The 18,793-nt window shown below is 39.3% G+C and overlaps 1 protein-coding gene across 4 annotated transcripts in view; it reads left to right on the top strand.

Annotated features, from left to right (window-relative positions):
* Positions 1–18,692, top strand: part of UBE2D1 (ubiquitin conjugating enzyme E2 D1) — a 21,187-nt gene extending 2,495 nt beyond the window's left edge. Inside the window, exons 2-8 of one of the 4 annotated variants that reach the window (XM_009641166.2) lie at positions 7,680–7,743; positions 7,838–7,869; positions 10,058–10,175; positions 10,635–10,712; positions 10,984–11,089; positions 13,394–13,487; positions 16,535–18,691. In XM_009641166.2, coding sequence (XP_009639461.1) covers positions 10,125–10,175; positions 10,635–10,712; positions 10,984–11,089; positions 13,394–13,487; positions 16,535–16,580 — 375 coding nt within the window. In that variant the 5' untranslated portion in view covers positions 7,680–7,743; positions 7,838–7,869; positions 10,058–10,124 and the 3' untranslated portion in view covers positions 16,581–18,691. Of the gene's footprint in view, positions 84–7,679; positions 7,744–7,837; positions 10,176–10,634; positions 10,713–10,983; positions 11,090–13,393; positions 13,488–16,534 lie in introns of all 4 variants that reach the window. The other 3 variants (XM_035896656.1, XM_035896657.1, XM_035896655.1) reach the window with 3 other exon arrangements.
* Positions 18,693–18,793: the final 101 nt, after the last annotated feature.

Below are 18,793 nucleotides of genomic sequence, written 5' to 3' on the forward strand. Positions count from 1 at the left end.
TCCCCTTCGAGTCCGTGTTTTAAACCGCGGTTCATAAACCAGCTGAGGCGTTCCCGGGGGTACGGCCGGGTGGCCGTGAAGCGGTGAGTGGAAAGCGACGTCGTGTTCAGGGGTTCTCTTTAGCAGGGGTGTAAGTCGAATATCTGTTGCCGAAACACCGCGCTCCTGTTGTGCGCAGCCTGCTGAGCTCTGTGCGTAAGTTGTTTGGGGCTCTTGCCCCACGTTGGGAAGTGCTGTCAGCCCAGTGCTTCGCACGACCTTGGCGTGTCTCCCAGTTGTGGAGCTTTTGGATGATATTTGTCAATGGCCAGGCTTTGACTGCGGAGTGGATTTCTAGATTCCCGTTGCTCGGCGAGACCTAACGGGTGCGTGTACAGGACAGGCAAAAAAAAAGCGTTCTAGATGGTAAACATAGGCGTTTGGTTAAATGGTAGCGCGTTGGCCGTGTTATAGAATACGTGGTATTTGGTTGCTGTTGGCGCGCCGTGTTTAGTCAGTGTTTGTGCTATCCTAGTTTAGTGGCTGTGATGTAATTTCTTGTTCTGGATTCCCTTTGCTATTGGAAAACGTCGGTATTACAGAAATAGAATTCTATACCGACCCTGCAGCGAGAAGGTTTGGGATACCCTACAATAGACACAAAGTTATTTGGGTGGATTTCTACCAAGCATCGCTAGTTAGGTCTCATGCTGCAAATCTTATTATGCCTTTACACAGGTAATTAGGGGAGATTTTTGTTACTTCATATCACACATTTGGTATGGATGTTGCGTTTGAACTTCCTAGAACATATTAATGAATTCCTACAGTGATTTGTCTCTAGCAATAACTCAGTTATGCTTCTACGTATGCTTTGCCTGTTCTTGGCTTTTTAATTTCCCACCTTTTCTTGAATATTTCTTTATGCTTTTGTTTATAAGAGGAGGATTGTTCTCAATACCTTCTCTCTCCTCCTCTTGTTCAGCTTCATTCTGCTAATGTGAACAGACAAAGCGAAAGCGGGAAGCCCCGTAGTCTTCTGGTACTTTTGAGATGGAGTGGTAGTTGTGGTCTTCCAAATGATTGTTCCTCCTTCCAAGTAGGATTGTTCTCTGTATTTTTCTCCTATTGAGTTCCCTGCGTAGTGTTTCTGCTTCAGATACTTCCATAGTGGAAAGCCGCAACTTTCTTTTTTTTACTGCTTTCTTAGTGTTTGTCTGATGGTGTGTTTGTCCCATCTAGCTTCCTGATGTTCCAGACTGGCTATAAAGGTCGATAGCTGTGTTGTATCTTCAGGATAGGAAGGGATAAGATCTGGAGTAGAGGAAATGCTGTAAGGACTTTGTAGTTTTGGAAAGTGCTTGCGGGAACACTTTGGAGAACAAAGCGCTGTCAGAAAACACAATGGTATTACTCAGGAGCTTGTCAGCCTAGACGTACTGTCTCAAATTAAGCTTGGGTGGTTTCAGGGTGGTTCAGAATTGTACTTCAACATGGCTAAGGGATTTTGATGGCAAGCTTGAGTGTTTGTTCACAATAATTTTGATAATATGCGTGTTCAGGATGATCGTGCCTACAGGGGAAGCAAAGCTGTAATATGTAGCAATGTTAGTAAGTGGTTTTTGTCTCATACTGGTTCGGACTCCAATTTCTAAATAGTATTGCTGTTGCGATCTGTGTGGTTTTGTCCCATCTTTCGTGGGTCTGCCTTGAGGGACTCCTCAAAGGAGGACAGCCTGCAGACTTCAAGACTATACACTAATAATAGAAAGATGGGTCGTGCTCGGGAGCTTTCTTAAAATATAAGCAACTGAATAACGACCGAACAAGCTGATCACTGCACGTGGAAGCGTATCGACTTGGTGCTGAGGGTAGGAAGCACAGTGAGGACATGAAGCCCTGCGGTGTCAACACAGCCATCAGTGCCATCTCCGTAACAAATTCATCTCGGAGTTCTTGGAAGGATGGGGGATTCTTATTCATCTTAAGCTGAGGAGCCTGTATTAGTTTACCTTGTCAGTGCTTTACTCTGCTGTAGCGTGAAGGAGAGACAGGATATTTCTACACCATCAAAAACCTCAGGCTGCACTCTGTGTGTGAGGTAGAATAAATGTTCCTTGGGGCCCGACTTGCTTCTCTGTAGTTCGTGTGACGCACCGATGAAACAATAACCCATGTTTCTCTGGGCATTGTAAATTCCAAATGTTGCAAATTATAAAAATGAAACAAATAGCGTAGGTTTTAATTGGGAGGGGATATTTTGCAAAGAAGCCTTTATTGTTACTGCCTCTGGAAACTGAGACCCCGTGGCTTTTGTGCAAGGTAGAAAATAATTCAGGCTGACAGGTTATGTAAGTTTAGTGTACGGGTCGGTCCTGCCCATCCGCCCCCTGCAGAACCGTTTTTTCTGAGATTCCTGCTCCGAATCCTTTGTTTACATATCTAATTGTGAGTGTGCTGTCCTGTCCGTTCAGTAGTGCAGCTGAGGAGGTTGTTTTCGTCAGAAATCTACTTCTGTGTGCTCCTCTAGTGTTAACGAGGGGTTGAGGTTCTGTTTGTTAACGGCTCGGGCTGTTTTGAAATTCGTACAAACCCAGTATTTACTTTTGTTACGTTTTTGTTATACTTTTTAAAAATGGATTTAAAAGAGATTTTGAAACCAGTGACAAACTGTGACACATTTGAAGACTGGTTTAAAAATAGCTGTTGTTTTTTATCTTGTTGGTGCATAGTGCCTGATTGTTTTTCTCCCACATCTCAGCAAGAATGGAAGCATTCAAACATTTCGATATGGCAATGAACTATATGTCTGTCTGTTTCAGGATGTGTTTGGTGTATGTGGAGACGAATGGGACATACTGACTTGAATATTTATCTTGAAAATCACTTTTGTTGCTGTCAATTGACTCAAGTAAATAAAATTTTACCAATATTTGTGGTTTGGATTTTGACCTTAAACGGTTGAGTCACGTGCTTCCTTTGGATGGTAATAAACATACTAAAGAAACTTCTTTCTTGGATCTGTAATACGAAATGTCTTAATTAGCTTTCAAAACATCCACTGTGATTTCACAGCAATATTTTTTTGCATGAAAACAAAATATAAACATAGAATATCTACTTTATTAGTAAGACTTACCTTTATATCAAGAAATGTCACAATAAATACTTGCTTTACATTTACCAAATTTATGAAGAACAGAGAATCCTTTAAGTAGTCTAAGAATGATCACTGGCCTTGCAGAGGGGTTTGGGGATTTTTTGGTTGGCTGGTTTGGACAGATGGTTCCAAACAGCATTAATAAAATAGCAGCAGCCTATGCATGGAGTTGGTAGGAGGTGAGTCTGTGGTCTACAGTGCGTTTTGTGCTAGAAGTGAAGAACGTAGCTGGCAAATATAAAATCCTGTATTTTAAATATCGGTGTGGAAAAAGGCTCTGGTTGTGGTTTTGTGTCACTTAGAGAATTAAAATAGCTTTTAGCGATGCTGCCTGCAGTTTATTTTGGTCTTCTGATAGTCTGCAGTCCTTTTTTTTTTTTTTTTTTCTGACTACTTTTTTTAACTGAAAAAAAGGAGACCTTTTTAGGGCTTTTTGTTACTACTCATGCTCATAGTCATTGAGTGTCCATGAGTACTATGCTGAAAATACTTATCTCCTTGTTATCAAAATATCCTTTACAGTCTTGTTCCAGTAGCTTTTTAGGAGAGAAGCCTGACTGCTAATGAAGCATGTAGCTGTTAAACTGGCCTTCCAGCCTTCGCCAAACTTTATACTTTTATGAAATACATCCTCTATTATATTTTGACAAAGAGCACTAGTCTGCACATTCAGAAATATTTCCAGCGTTTATAGCTTACCATAGCATGTGTTTTCCATCTGTTAAACTTGATTTTAAAATTTTTGTCTCGCACTGCCCACAGAGCTATTTATTCCACAGTGTGCGTGGTGCGATGCAAGGTGATAATTTGGAGACTTTGCAGTGTCTGTCTCCAGTAATTGTTGTTTAGCATTAGTAGCATTTGGCTAATATTCCTTTATTAGGCACACCTGGTCATGGATCCTGCTTGCTTTTGTGCTCTGCTGCTGTTCTGTAATTACAAATAGGAGAAACAGTTTACTGTTGCAACCAGTTAGGGGCATAGAATTAACAGTATTCTATTCTGCTCTGTAATATTTCCTATGTTTGAGAGGATTAGAAGATTTATTCCTACCACTGTCCTCAGTTTAGCTGTTTTCTCTGTGCAAGTTTATTCTGGCTGTATTGGGATAGCGTGGCACGTGTTGGAGCTCTTGGTAGAAGCTTTTATGCTGTGATATTTGCCAGTGTTTGAAATATTTGATACTTCTGTTTGCATCTCTTGCAGGCACAATTTTGCTTTTGTATGTTCTCATAAAAGACGTTGCACCGGTGTACAGTGTCATTTGCAGTGTTGACTTTCTCTTTTGAAACAGAATCTGCACTGGGTAGAGATATAGATTATATTTGTTAGCCTACGTCAGTCAAAGTCTTGCACTGACATTTTCTATACCAGTAACTAAAAATATCGATGTAGACAAGGACTTGAAGTAACCACACCTGCATCGTGCAGCTACGTAGAGGTAACCCATAAAACATGGACAAAACTGCTGGAACTAATTAACTTCAAATTACAGTGTTAGTGTTGACTGTGCAATGCCTTACATGCAGTTCTCTTGCACTTGATGAGGTTTCAGCACGTGCTGCTTTGTAACTCTTCAGCCTTGTCTCTTGACACAGCAAGGTTTTGGGCTTCTTGTGAAGAGCATCTCTGCGGCTTTGTATAGAGAATTCTTGTATTCAACATCTCATCCTTATGTGAATACGTAAAGTCATGAAGCACATTTTCTACATCTGCTTACTATAGAGAATCATCACAACTGTTCTGCAGCGTTCGGCTCTGGATGCTGGCAAGTCAGTCTGACTCATGGGGGACGTTCTGACTGTCTCCTTGCACCATTTCAAAAGACGTAGGAAAGCTTGAAGCCTAAATCTTACAGCTTTCCAGATAATTTTCCTTTGACTATGAAGCTTAAACAGCATGATTAACAATATAAAGCTGAGTAGTTCTTTGTTTTTATTACAGCTTGATCTGAGCTTCTGTATGTAAAAGCTCAAACTGTTAACACTGTCAGACTCAATTTACAAAGTTTGATCGTGTTACCATTTGTATTTTTAAACCACATTAGCTTTAATACATTATTTCTTATGATTGGAAAATATAGCTTGAATTTGCTCCATTGGGATTTTGAAGTTTAGTCTGGCTTTATTTTTCCTAGCTGCAGACACTCTGAATGTATCCATGAACATTGCTCTCCTTTAGTGGAGTTGGTTGAAGAGAATCTTCATCATTATTAGGGAAATCTCAACAACAGGAGTTGATAGTTCTGGGTCTCATCAAGGTGTGATTAAAAACCAGGGGGTTTTTATCCTGGTCAAATTTCAGTGCCTTTAGCCTGAACAGACTGAAAATGTATACCTGAGGAGCCTTCCCTGGTTCGCACCAATTCTGAAGTGCATGCGTACATACAAATGAAAACAAACTTGTGTGGTTTTGGGGTATGTAAAGATCTTGAGGAAAGCATCTAACAAATGAGAGTAGTGTTACGGACTCGTGACTCCAAGATTAAGTGCGTGCCTAGCTGTTTGCATATGCGTAAAGGAATGCTTGCGTATATGTCGGAGGCTTTCTGAAGAGTTAAGCTACGTGTTTTTCCTGTCATTGCCTTTAATTTTGTAGTCTGCCACAACTGCTATAAACCAGATGATTTCTAGGCTTTGAGTTCTCTGGTTTGGCTAACAGTCCCATGTAGCTGGCTGTTTTGTAGTGGGTGTACAAGACAATCTCTGGTTGGGTTAGATCTTGAGTTGCAAATTAGAGTAGACAGTGGCTGTAACTGCTTCGCTGCTGGTAATGCTCGTTACAGCTCTGGGCTCCTGGAAATGTGAGACTTGTTGACTCCGTCAAGTCCTGGCAAGGACTTGGCTTTGCATAGATCACTGGTTGTCTGTATCGCTCCCTTAGTGAAATTCGAATCCTCCGATTAAAAAGGGAACTGCACTTTTCAAGGGTTTTGCTATTGCCTTTATTAGTCAAAGTCTAGCCCAGAGTGTTGTTTCTGGCCCAGCATACAATTTCACCAACAGAATAGCATTGAGGGCAGACAAGTAATGCTAGTTGGCAACCTGAGGTATTTCAGAATATATCAAAGAACTGTCTCTTGTATTTTAAATCGCAAGGACTGTGAGGAGTGACTTCAGAGCAAGTAGTAATATTATTGTCACCTGGCTGAAGATATATTTGCAGTGATTTTCTTTGAATTCAGGGCCAGGAGCGGACCTGTTAGAAGTATGCCTGAATTTAGGTGCCAGGTCCGTGATAAATTGGGTCCCTTGAAGAGGGAATGTTTACTGGATGTTGTAAGTGGATAAATATATCGCAGCAGTTGAGAACTGCAGAGTTTTAACCCTTCAAATTGTACGTAAGGTCTGATCACTCTACATAGACAAGTTCTACACTTGAGTTAAGCTTAGTTCCAATTTAAACCTTGATTTTGGAACTAATTGTCTTGACTAACAATTTTTGGGTAGAAATGTTTCCACTGTTACTCCTTACACTAAAATCAAGGAGATACTTGCAGACCTGCTTATGTCTGTTGTTGACTTAAATGTGTGTTTTGAGTGATTAGTTGGTTGACTGGCCAACAGTGGCTTAGCACACATCTTTTAGGTTATTTCAATGGAAATATTTACACATAATTGTTAAACTTATCACAGCACGGTTTCTGTCAGCTTAGAATTGGAAAAAGTTGCCTGTTATTAGTACTGTGAAACTTCAGACATCAAAAGTGGTATATTAAAGTAAACGAGGAAAATGAACCAACTTTATTGCCTGACTTGTTTTGCATTTGATATGGTGATGGTAAATCAGATGAAAAGCTGAGCTGGTCTTGTGTAATTAAATAATAATTTTAAGTTATTAGGGAAAGTATGGACTTGTGGAAGAGAAATAACTCAGTTGGCCTGCAAAAGCTTTTCTGAATGCTTCTCTTAAATTTCAGCTTTCTTAGGGTTTTTTTAGTAGTCATTTTGAAAAAAAAAAAAAAACAAACCAAAAACATGCAGGGAATTAAATCAAGGTATGTTAAATAACGTGTAGAGCTACTATTTTTTTCTTTGTTTTCTAGTTTACTTAGGAACTTTTGTTACCTTTATCATCTCTAGGTGGACTGCAAGCATTTTACGAGCTAGTTTAACTCAGCTAGCATACATAGATTAGGCCAATGCAAGAAGCTTTTGTAAAATCAAAAGCTAAAGGAACAGTCAGATTAGCACATACATTTCTAAATTAAGCAGTGAGTTTACAGAGAAATCAAGAAACCCTTAATTTTATTCATTTGGTTTTCTGTCTCTACTTCAGTATATCCAGCTTATTATGAACTTGGCTATAAGTCTTAAATACTTTTAGTTATTAATTTATAGCACAATGATGTCTTTAGCTGCAGACCTATGTGGCAAAAAAACCCTTTCAGTGTCAACGGGCATTTCAAGCATTGATTTCTTTATTAAATAGACCTGTGGTATTTTTAAAGTCTGTTTGTGTTCTTACTTTTGAAGTGATGCTGCTGAGCGGTGTGTATCTTCATGTAGATGTCTTTCAAATATTTGCGTGTTTCTTACAGGAACTAAGTGATCTGCAGCGAGACCCACCAGCCCACTGCTCTGCTGGACCTGTCGGAGATGACTGTAAGCTCTTCATGATACATTGTCACAGCTGACCTTTTTTCAGTTAAGAAACAGCTCGGAAAATCTCTAATTGTTGTGTCTTTTTGACTTTCAGTGTTTCACTGGCAAGCAACAATTATGGGACCTGTAAGTATATAATTCATGCCCCTTAGAAAGTAGACCTCGTTTCCTTTTTTGTTAAGGATTCACTTGGGTTTCTGTAAACACAGCAGTCAAATGCAGCTGTGCTGTGTACAGATTAAAGGTTTTGGGGTGGTATTGTTGTTGTTAGTAGTCCGGTACTAGTTTCTTTCTGTAACTGTTCAAAAATCTTCCCTCTTCATGAAGTTAGGGGTGCTTAATCAGTTAGCTGCAGTGTTTGAATTGGACTGATGTGGGCTGCAAAGTAGAAAGCTTGCTTTTCGGAGATGATCATTTCAATGCTGGAAGATTCATCCATCTGAAAGGAGGAAGAGTGGGTGTAATCCAATGTTAAAGTTGGTAACTGTAAACAAGAGTGATGTTGCACAGGGTGATTTGAGGGCTTTTAGATAGAGCTTATTTGATGGCTGTGATGGGGCTCTGGCAAAAACGGATGGCTTTTGCAAACTGTAGACCAGCAATTGTGGATACCTTTGATTTCTGCGTGAGAAAGGCCTGCTTTCCTTGGGTTGAGGGGGATCTCTAAAGACCCCATTTATGACTTGTCAAGGAAATGGCATAAGAAAGGACAATAAAGCTTAAGAACAGAAAGTTTTAAAGGAAAACTGAAAAGGGTTTCAGCATAAACAACAACATGACCTGAGGGAAGGGATGTTTGTTAATATCGTGGTAAGGAGTTTCTATTTCTAGTGATTTCATTTTGGACTTACTAATTTGGAAAGAAGAGTTTCTGGTTCAGATGATGAACTGAACCACTGTGTGAGTTGGAATTTTGAGACAATACTTAACCTGTTAAGATGCAACATCACACGGTGGAGAAGAGTGGAATTGTTGACTGCTTTGAGGCTATTTCTGCGTTTTCAGCATAGCTGCTCTGAAGCAGTGAAAGATGAGTTACTAATTTGCCAGTGGCACGCTGGAGTCTGTTGTCCCGACTTGTCAATGGCCCAGCAGCAACTGAAATGATTGTGGCAAGTTTTTCTGTAGGATACTAACGCTTTTGCCATTTTTCTTTAACAACGGTGTTCTTTCTCCTACAAAGTCACTCTGACCCTTGCCCTTCTGCATTGCTTAAAGGTAAATGGTGAAACCGCGAAGCAGTTAAGAGTTAACAAAAGCTTATGTGCTCATTGCCACCAATAATGTCTCTGTCCTGAATGACTTTGACCCGAGTAAGGGAAATACTAACACAGAGGTTCCAACCTAGATTCCAAGTTTTTTTCTTCAAGCTTGCAATTCACTTTCCATATTCTGTAGTGAAAAATACTCTTTTCTTCGCTACAGGTTCCTCAGATTACTCTAGTTAAAGATAAAAATGAGCATCTCTTGTCAACCTTTCTCAGCCATATCTGCCTACAAGAAAAGAACACAGTCAGTGTGTTAATCCTTTGTTTTGATAACATAAAGAAATAGGGATGCACATCCTGAATGTTTCCTGACGACCTGAGGGAAGCATAGGACTAAAGCTTACCTTCAGAATTCACTTCCCTTGTGTGGAAGTAGGGTAACCTCTCATCAATTTGGTTTACGTACCTTTCTCACAAAACATGCTGTGACTTCACTTTCCCTTCTGTCTGATGCTGAACTTGTCTTACCTTCAGCTTATTTCACCTTTGACAAATCCATTTAGTACGCATCCAAGCAGTCTTTTCAAACCTAACTGGAAGGACAGTGGCAATCTCTTCTGATGTTACCTAATGCTGACTTCTTGGTAATACTATATATAACCTGCCTTACATTGCAACACTGTCTGCACTTTGAGTGTGTAAGACGACATGTCTTAGTGGGCCATTTGTGACTCTCTTATATTCACCTCTAAAACTGTGATTTTTGCTCATTTCCAAGGTAAATGTTTTATTTAAAACAGCCTGCCTTTGTTTCGGTAAGAAAACCCCAAAACTTGATCTTCTGCGCCTTTACTGAGATCGAGTTCCTATGTTGCTGTTTTAAACTTACAAAGTAAGGAGAAAGGTTGTCTTCTCCTTCCCTTAGTCACATGGCAGCACTTCTCTCTATCCTTTAGCATTGAGACTTTCCCCCTCACTTTTCTAGTTAATAAAAACCAGAGATTGCCTCAACAGATGACTGCAACAAAGTTATTTCTATCTATTAACTGTGTGCAACCTGGCCGTAAACCTGTGCACATGTTCTCTAACAAAATGCATGTTCACAGATTTGTACAGGTCACAAAGATGTTGTGTGTTTTAAAACTCCCTGATGTCATCATGATCAACTGAATTATGTTGGAAAATCCTACTCTTTGCATCTGCAAAGAGAAACCACTTCTTAAGGTAAGTATATTTGTAGCTTAAGGATGGAGGAGGATCAGAGCAGCTGTGGTGTTGCACGGAGGCAGGATTTGGAAGACCTGGTCTGGGTTTTGCATTCCCTTTGGTGTGGTGGAGCTGATGGATCAGCACTTTTGTAGCTCCACCAGTCAAACTCTGCTCCCTCCCTTTCTCTCCCCAAGAAGGGCAGCACTCAGTAGCCGTATTGCGCTGCTGCGGTAGTAGCCATGGTTGGCTCTGCTGTAGCTCTGCAAGGCCAGTGGGAGGGTTCAGTTCCCTCTCTGCCTTCCCAGTACACAGCCCATAGTGGGCTGTGGCCCATAGCATGGACTGTGTACTGGGGTAAAAAATGGATTTTATAAGATACTCATAGCTTTGGGAGGTTACCTGTGTTCAGAAGGGAAGCTCCAAAAATAACTGAAATACATTAATACATTTTGTCTGTTTTGTTTTTTTCCCCAGCCTGATAGTGCATATCAAGGGGGAGTATTTTTTCTCACAGTACACTTTCCAACAGACTATCCTTTCAAACCACCAAAGGTAAGTCCTTTCTCTCAAAACATAGCAATCTTTTGGTCAAAGCTTTATTTCTGCATCTTAATTCTTTGGGACTTAATTTTGGAAGTTAAAACCAGGAAGAACAGCGATAGGATGCATGTTCATAGTGGATGAACAGATAAGACAAAGACAAATAAGACAAAGTGTAGGCAGATCTGGTATGACTGGGACTGAAGGGACAACGTGAAGGGTTCCAAATGTAATAAACAGAATTTGATGTTACCTGTTTTTTATTTATCTTTTTTTATTCCAGATTGCTTTTACAACAAAAATATACCACCCAAACATAAACAGTAATGGGAGTATTTGTCTTGATATCCTGAGATCGCAGTGGTCACCAGCTCTGACTGTATCTAAAGGTAAACTCACAGGTTTGCTAATGGATTTATAAATTGCATACGCTGCCATGGCGCTTTTTTGGTGTATTACTGCACTGTCTAAGGGTGGTAGTAGGAGCTCATCTATCCTGCATGTTACAGAAGCAGCAAATTCCATTGGAATTCTTGTTATGATCTGAGATCTTGCACAGTTTATTTGGACTGTCACATTACATAAAATATTATGCGTATGGTGAAGAAATGTTCTAAAACAAGTCGAGTAAGATACTAAACGTCCAATTAGCCTGAAATGCAACTTCTGTACTATAACTGACTCTGCATGCAGAACTGAGGAGAAACTGGTGAAGAGAGCTTCAAAATCAAATGAATTGGGATGTAAATGGAAAACCCTGATACTGACGTGTGTGGGCTTACCCGATTGCTTATTGACCGCTCTTTGGGTTGCCTGAGCATGCTTGTGTGGGCTAAGGTCTTAATTACACTTTATTTTAAAATGAGATAATTGTTCTGGTTTGCATTCCTCTGCAAGATTTTAAAATGTAGCTGCTTTCGAAGTCATCAGTAAAAGATTTGTTAAAAAATTCTAGTCCTGTAGTTAAACCTCCTCAAGTTGAACACTGTAGATTTTTGGAGCATTGAGGTTATGGCCAAGTGGTTCTTTTGTTGTAGGCATTTTGCGTCACTTCAAAAGCTGCTTAAAATGTGGGTGCTATCGTTTTTTTCTCACCCATCTTCAAAATGCTTAGGCACACTTAGTCATATTACAGAAAGTTCTCATGTGACTCAAAAGGTTAAACAGTATCACATCTTGCTTATGTGTTTGAGAGCTCTCTAAACCGTGTGTCTTTTTTTAGAACAGTGTCGTTGGGTTTGGTGTACAGGCAAGGAAAAAATTGTTAGTCTTTGTCCAATGGAAATTGCTCTATGCAAGTGCAACTGCTATACCTCCTTGGAGAAACAACTTCTGCTCGTGCGTAACAGCCCTGTGCAGTAATCTCACAAGCTAAATAAAATATAAGTTTAATGCTGTTTCCTGATGTAGCTGCCATGACATGAATTACTTTTGGTTGGTATTAACTTTCCACATAAATTGGTTGATTGTTTTATTGCTGAGGGAAAAAATTGTCTTGTTTCTAGTTGTTTAGAAGATATTTAGCGAATAAGAGTTGGCGCTTATGTTTAACAGTTGGCATTTACAACTGAAAACTCCTAAAGTTTTTAGATCTTCAGCACTTTCCTGTGTCTTTACTTGCTGAGCATTCCCTTAGTTATAAAGAGGAGCTGTCTGCTGGTCGTATGTGTTCTGATCTGACGTGCTTTTAATGTGCTTGCACGTTATGTATTTCATAAACTGGAAATAAGCTCAGTGGCTCGTGGAAGTTTCTCCTTTGTAGTTCTTGTTCTCCTGAATCAAAGGATTACAACATACTGATAGCACCTCCGGTTGGTGTGACCAAGTATTCTAACCTCATTTTCTAGTACTGCTGGTGTATTTGGCACTTAATAAAATGAAATATGTCAGTATGAAGTGGTTAAACTTGCCACAGCTGAAAACAGGTGTTAGTCCAGGCTCTTCTGTAACATAAAGCAAGGAAAAAAAATCCTATTCTACAGCAGATTCTTGTTGTAGCATCGAATTCCCTCTCACTGCATGTTTAGAATTGTTTAACTGTGTACTCTTGTATTCATATTAGTTCTAAGTACAAAAATAGAAATTTCCTGAAAAGCATGGACTGAAATATTTTAGAAAAATCAAATGTCCTTGGTTCAATACCAGGAAATGAATACGGAATTATAAATTAATACCTGCATGTAATACTGATGAAGTATTTTCCCAAAATGGAAGTCACACTTTATCAAATTAAGTGAAATATTCACGTGAAGGGAGAGAATAACTGTCTGCACAGAGTGGAGAAGGATACGCACAAATAGAGCATTGCATGGCAGTGTGATATTAACAATATTGTCTTAATTGTAGATGGAAGAGCTTAGTTTGAGCAAATATTTTGAGGTGACAACGTAGTCTGTAGTTCGTTTAATGTTCATAGGTTAAAACATGGGAGAGGGATCATTACAAAAGGAGCAGGTCCATGGGTTGCAAGTTTTCTAGGCTAGTATCAGGTGGTGTTTACTTGGGACCTAGAAAAATGATGCTGTAGAAACATTTCTGAGCAGAACTAGAACTGCTATGTGAAAGCTTAATACTAATACGCATTCTCTTTCCAATCTCCCTTCCGCCACCCTCCTTCGGTGTACTGGAATATATTAAAGGATTATAGAAATAAAGCAAACCAACTTGTTTAATCTAGTGTCTCTTTTATTTAGTTTTATTGTCCATATGCTCCTTACTTTGTGATCCTAATCCAGATGATCCTTTAGTACCGGATATTGCACAGATCTACAAGTCAGACAAGGAAAAGTGAGTATAACATAAACATATTTGTGTGTGTGGTACTTGCAGATGGTTATTATTTGCTATGCACCTTCTATCTTTTAAAGATGCTCTTTTCATAGATTTCTACAGGATTAGATTTTTAAATCTTGAAAATACTGATCAGTGGAATGGCAAGCAGGAAACCATAGGCATACATGGCTGTTGGATACCCCCTTTTTTTTTTTTTACTTAGTTGCATAAAATCTTCACGCTTTTGTGTTGTATATTTATATTCTTTGCATGAAAAATCATTTCCCAAACACAAATTATTTGTTGCTACTGTGATCCTCTGGTTGTAACACCTGTGCCTTAAGAAAGATGTTAGGTATGAACAACAAATGTGGTTTTGACACAATTTTGTAAATGTAGGGTAGACTAATACTCAGCTCTGTTTAGTGCTAAGAACCATTGTCACGTGTATTGCAATTTGCAGCGTCTTACAGGGAAAAAGAACCTCCTTTACTTTATGGAACAGCTGTAGAACTTGCAGGAACTTTCTCATCTTGGGTAGGTAACATGGACAGCGCATAACTGAAGCATGACACGCTTCTGGACCAAACCTGATTGTGATTTGAGGAGTTTTAACTCTAAAAATACTATATTGACTGAAACACCTGTGCTGGGGTCTTCCATAGTCTGAAATGACCTGGATTTCCCAAAGCTCAGTGTCAAGGCTTGCTGACTCCTTGTTGTATATCGCTCCTAAGGAGGGTTTTGAAATGCTGTCTTGTAACTCTGTACATGGCTGAACCCTCACAATAGCAGATAACAGGAGTTAGAGGTTGCTAGCAAGCCCAATGCTTGCCATAGCAGAGTTTTTCTAGAGCAGTACCTCTCTAGAGTGAGTCCTTTTGCCACTCACGCTTTGAATAGTGAAACTTATGGATATCTAAGCAGCGATGCATTGATTTCTTAAGAGTTTCTTGCAGTTGTGGGTGGCAGGAAGCTCAGGCCCTTTATTCCACAGATTAGACTGCATGAGTTTCAAAGGGTTCCGTGGAGGAAATGCTGCCTGTGTGAGATTTTTATATCTTTGCTGCTTTCTGCTGATAGATCAGCAGACCTGCTTCTCCTGGGCTTACAAACTTTAAAAACTTTGCGCACGGAAAAGGTTACAGAATTGGTGATCCAGGAAGGAAATATTTTGCTTACTGCTAAAAAAAATCTGATGACCCCTGCTGCTGTAGGTGTTTTGAGCACAATCCAGGGTACAGACTACAGTCTATCAGCATGGCCTGACCTGTCTTCTGTAACAGGGTTTTAGCACCTATGGATTTTCGGGGCGGGCATTAAGACAGACTGAAACACAAGATTAAGTTAGGATAGTAACAAGGAGTGGGAGTCTCTGAGGTTTTCCAAATACATCCAGTCCTAATTTGCCAAGAATGGAATAACCTTCCCCAGAATGAATTTCTCACAAATTTTCTGGTGGCCTTGACAATAAATTAAATAGCCATGCAGCACGTTCATCGCCAGCCTAACCACTGCTGTTTATCTGATGACTACTTCAAGCTGTGGGAAAGGTTATGGATTTAATTTGGGGCAGGCTTTTTATCCTTGGCACTTAAGCTGCTTTTTGGTAACCTCGCTGTTAGCTATTTTAATCATTAGAGACTCTGCTTCAGATTCGGTGGAATGTTTGTGATATTCAGAAGAATTTTTTACTTTCTTGTTAACTGACTGAGAAATTGTTTGGTACCTGTTTTTTTTTAGTACTGAGCCATTGAAGATTTCTTGCAGTGCATGCTAACTGCCTGTGGTTCATCACATACCACAGGTCCATGAAGATTTGAGTATTGGTTTTACCTTGAGGACTGGATAGAGGAGTGATGTAGAAGTGACATGGAAGCCTATGGTCTAGTAGTTCTCTCCCTGTAGTCAAAATCACTACAATGGCCTTTTTCTGACAGTTTGTTGTCCCATACGATCAAATCACATAACCTGAAGTGCTTGAACTCTGTGGCTTGTACTGCAAAGCCGACGGTGTTCAAATGGAGGAGGATGTCCCTCTGCTTCTGCCTGTTTGTGTCTCAGCTTTTGTCCATCTTAGCAGTGATCTCAGCTGTTGTGCCTCCAGTTTTTGAAGGAAGTGAACAGGGGATATTTTTCTATCTATAAAATCTGAAATGTAGTCATTGCTGGAGAAAGTGAGAGAACATGCAGTCTTGACTATGGCTTTATCTTCTTACGCTGATCACCTATTCAATTTTTTTAATCTCAGCTGGGATTTAGGAAATTAAAGACATGGCTAGTTACCCCTGAGCATTTATCTATGGGTATTTTACTATAAGTGAAAATCTGAAGTCTCGTATGGTAGCGTGTTCTTAAGAACAAAACCAGTTAGTACATGAGTTGCTATGCTGATCTTAAGAAATGGATTTAAAAACTTGTCACAGTTTTCTCTGGAGGACCCAGAAAAAGCAAATCTAGTCTCAAGAGTGGAATGTAACAAATGTGAGGACCAGAGGGAAAGCTAGTGACTCTCTAGGACATTTACCTTTAGGAGTGCTAGCCAGCTTCATATCAGAAGGAAAAGACCCAAGACTTAAAATTTAGTCAAAAAGTGCTTTTCGGGAAATGTTCCTTTCAGGTTCTGAAATGCAGAATGGAGAATAAAAAAATCACTGTGCCTTTTATCCCCACCCTTTCCAAAGCCAGTTAATTATACTGAATTTTATGCACCTAGAATGCGTGAACTTTGTCAGACTGTTATACAGCATACACGTTTAGGAATAGTTGACGACAAATTCCTGTTAAGATACAAATAAGGGAACCAGTTGTGAAATGCAAATTAAGTATGCACAATGATACGCGTTTTAATACAAACCGTTTGAGTCTAAATAGCTTTGGTAGGTACCCTTAGAAACTGAACGTACAGTGGGTAGATGTTTCTTGGTTTATGGACTGTTTTAACGTTATTTGAACCAATGCTAAGAGGTAAAAAGCTCAGTAACATCTGTATTAAGTAAATATGTGGCCATTGTCTATCACTAACAGCTCTTCACTGTAATGCCTTCTTTCTGCACGTACAGATACAACAGACATGCAAGAGAATGGACTCAGAAATATGCAATGTAAACTTGTGAAGACTTTTTCATATACCACAGAGTACTGTAAATTCTAGGGGTTTTTTCAAAATTAAAAGGAAATGGAGCGCAGTTTACTGTTTCAATGTATCATGATGCCCCTTGAGTTTTTTTTTTCACCCATGTGAGTGTGTTTCTGGAGCAAGGGAGAACAAACTTCCAAAAATAACCTTATGACTGTGATAAGAATATTTATCCTCCTTGTATGCTTTGCAGAAGACATTTATTACAGTTTTTAAGAGTTGGACATCTGCATCTTCAGACTACGAGATCCATAATGCAGTTGTAAAGCAACCAAATTATTTTTGCTGGAAAAAGTAGCTGGTTTTATGTGATGAATACTGTATGTGTGTCCTTAAAGTATGTTGTCTGTTTCATAAGTGTGTTCAAATTTCATTTTGTTAGTTCACTTATATAATTTGTATTTTTTTTACTGTATAGTCTAAGTATTTTATTTACCATGTAAGTAATTTCATTTTAGACTTACTTGCTTGTGCACAGTATTGACAAGATACAACTGCTAGTAATGAAAATAATGGGAGTATCCCACCGGTTAGGATATTCTAAAGACTGACTGCAGATTTCTTAAAACCTAAAATGATCTTTGCACTGTAATTCTTTGTACGCTGATTATGGAGAAACACTTGTTTTCGATTCTGTTGCATACTTGACTTAATTTTATTGCAATGTGAACTAATTGCACTGCTATGTAGAAAGATGTGTAACCGTTTTGTTGCTATTCACAAAAGATTTTTGACATGTGGGCAACATAACACTATCACAGACCTTTTACAAATCTTAAATGTAGCCTTTTCCATATAAATAAAATGCATTTTCTACTACTTGTCTTGGCTTTTTTTTTTTTTAATCATGCATACCCTGGAAGTGCTTGTTCTAACATTAAAGACTCAAATTTTAAGTGTGCATGTGTGGTGGAGGCAAAAGGGAAAGTCAAGCCGTGCATCGTGTACTACCAAGAACAGTGTTGCCATTAATTTTCATGCTAGCTTTGGCCTAATTTATTTTGCATGCTATGCCCATTGTTTTATACAGGATTTCAACTAGTTCAGTGACACTTTACATCTATATTAATTTATGGAAGAAATAACCCCAAGTGTTTGACCATCAAACACTTAAGGTGGGGTATTTGTGGTGTCAGAACGTTACAGTAAACTTGAAGTGAACTTTTCCATTAACTGGCACTTTGGTTGCTTCAGACTCTGCATGTGGAAAACCAGTAGTGCTGGAGAGGGACGGTCTTTCCTATAAAGCAGATTAAAAGCAGTAGGATTTTGATTTCCTGCCTTGATACATTCTTCTTGGGTATCTGAAAATAAAAATGAGTGACTTCCTGTTTTTCTGTGTACCTTGCACATGAAAGGAAAGTGAGTTGCAGTTGGGAAATTTGTCATCGTAAGAACACATTTTTACGACTACAAAAACAGTTGGGTTTTTTGCTGTAGTGAATGCCAAACTGGAATTTGGGTTGTGGGTGGGAAGCGTGCACAGTAGGAGCTTTTATTTATTCTTGGTGTTGTTATATATAGTATAAGGATATTGAATAGTTATCTTTGTGCTTGCTGACCTATTGACCGAAGTGGTGCCAAGTTGGTCACGTATGGGGAAAATGTCACTTCTGTGCTATCACTGATGTAACGATGACTTTTGAAACAAAAGCTTGATGGAGAACGGCTCTATTGATCTTCAAGTATCCTCATTCAGAATGGAAGCTGAATAATTGTGGGGGTTTGGGTTATTAAAATGACTGCTTCGTTATACTCGAGCTAGGACAACGTAGCTAGGGGGGCAAAGCCATTGTTTGTACTTAACTGCTGAAAGGGTGGTAGAAAGCTTTGACTGTCGGGATACTTTCTTTTTTTCTGGATCGGTAGTCATCTGTTTGTACTGAAGTTATTTAAATGTTTGCAGTATTGGTGTTGAACTGTGTGAAACGGGAAGTTTGACTTGCACCCGGGAATGCTCTCCTTTGGTTTACGGATTTGTATTAGGGCTGGTTCGCAAACACTTGGACTTCAACGGGTTCGTTTTTCTGCTGCGTGCCGTACGTGCGAGAATGACTTCGAATCGCAGCGCAAGAGCAGCGCGATGATCAAAAAACCCCCAAGACCAACAAAAAGGAGTACAGCGTTCTGCTACAGCCTATTTATATATTAAAAAAAAAAAAAAATTTGTAATACGAAGGGG

Source organism: Egretta garzetta, unplaced genomic scaffold (genome assembly GCF_000687185.1).
Source record: "Egretta garzetta isolate BGI_Z169 unplaced genomic scaffold, ASM68718v1 scaffold536, whole genome shotgun sequence".
NCBI lineage: Eukaryota > Metazoa > Chordata > Aves > Pelecaniformes > Ardeidae > Egretta > Egretta garzetta.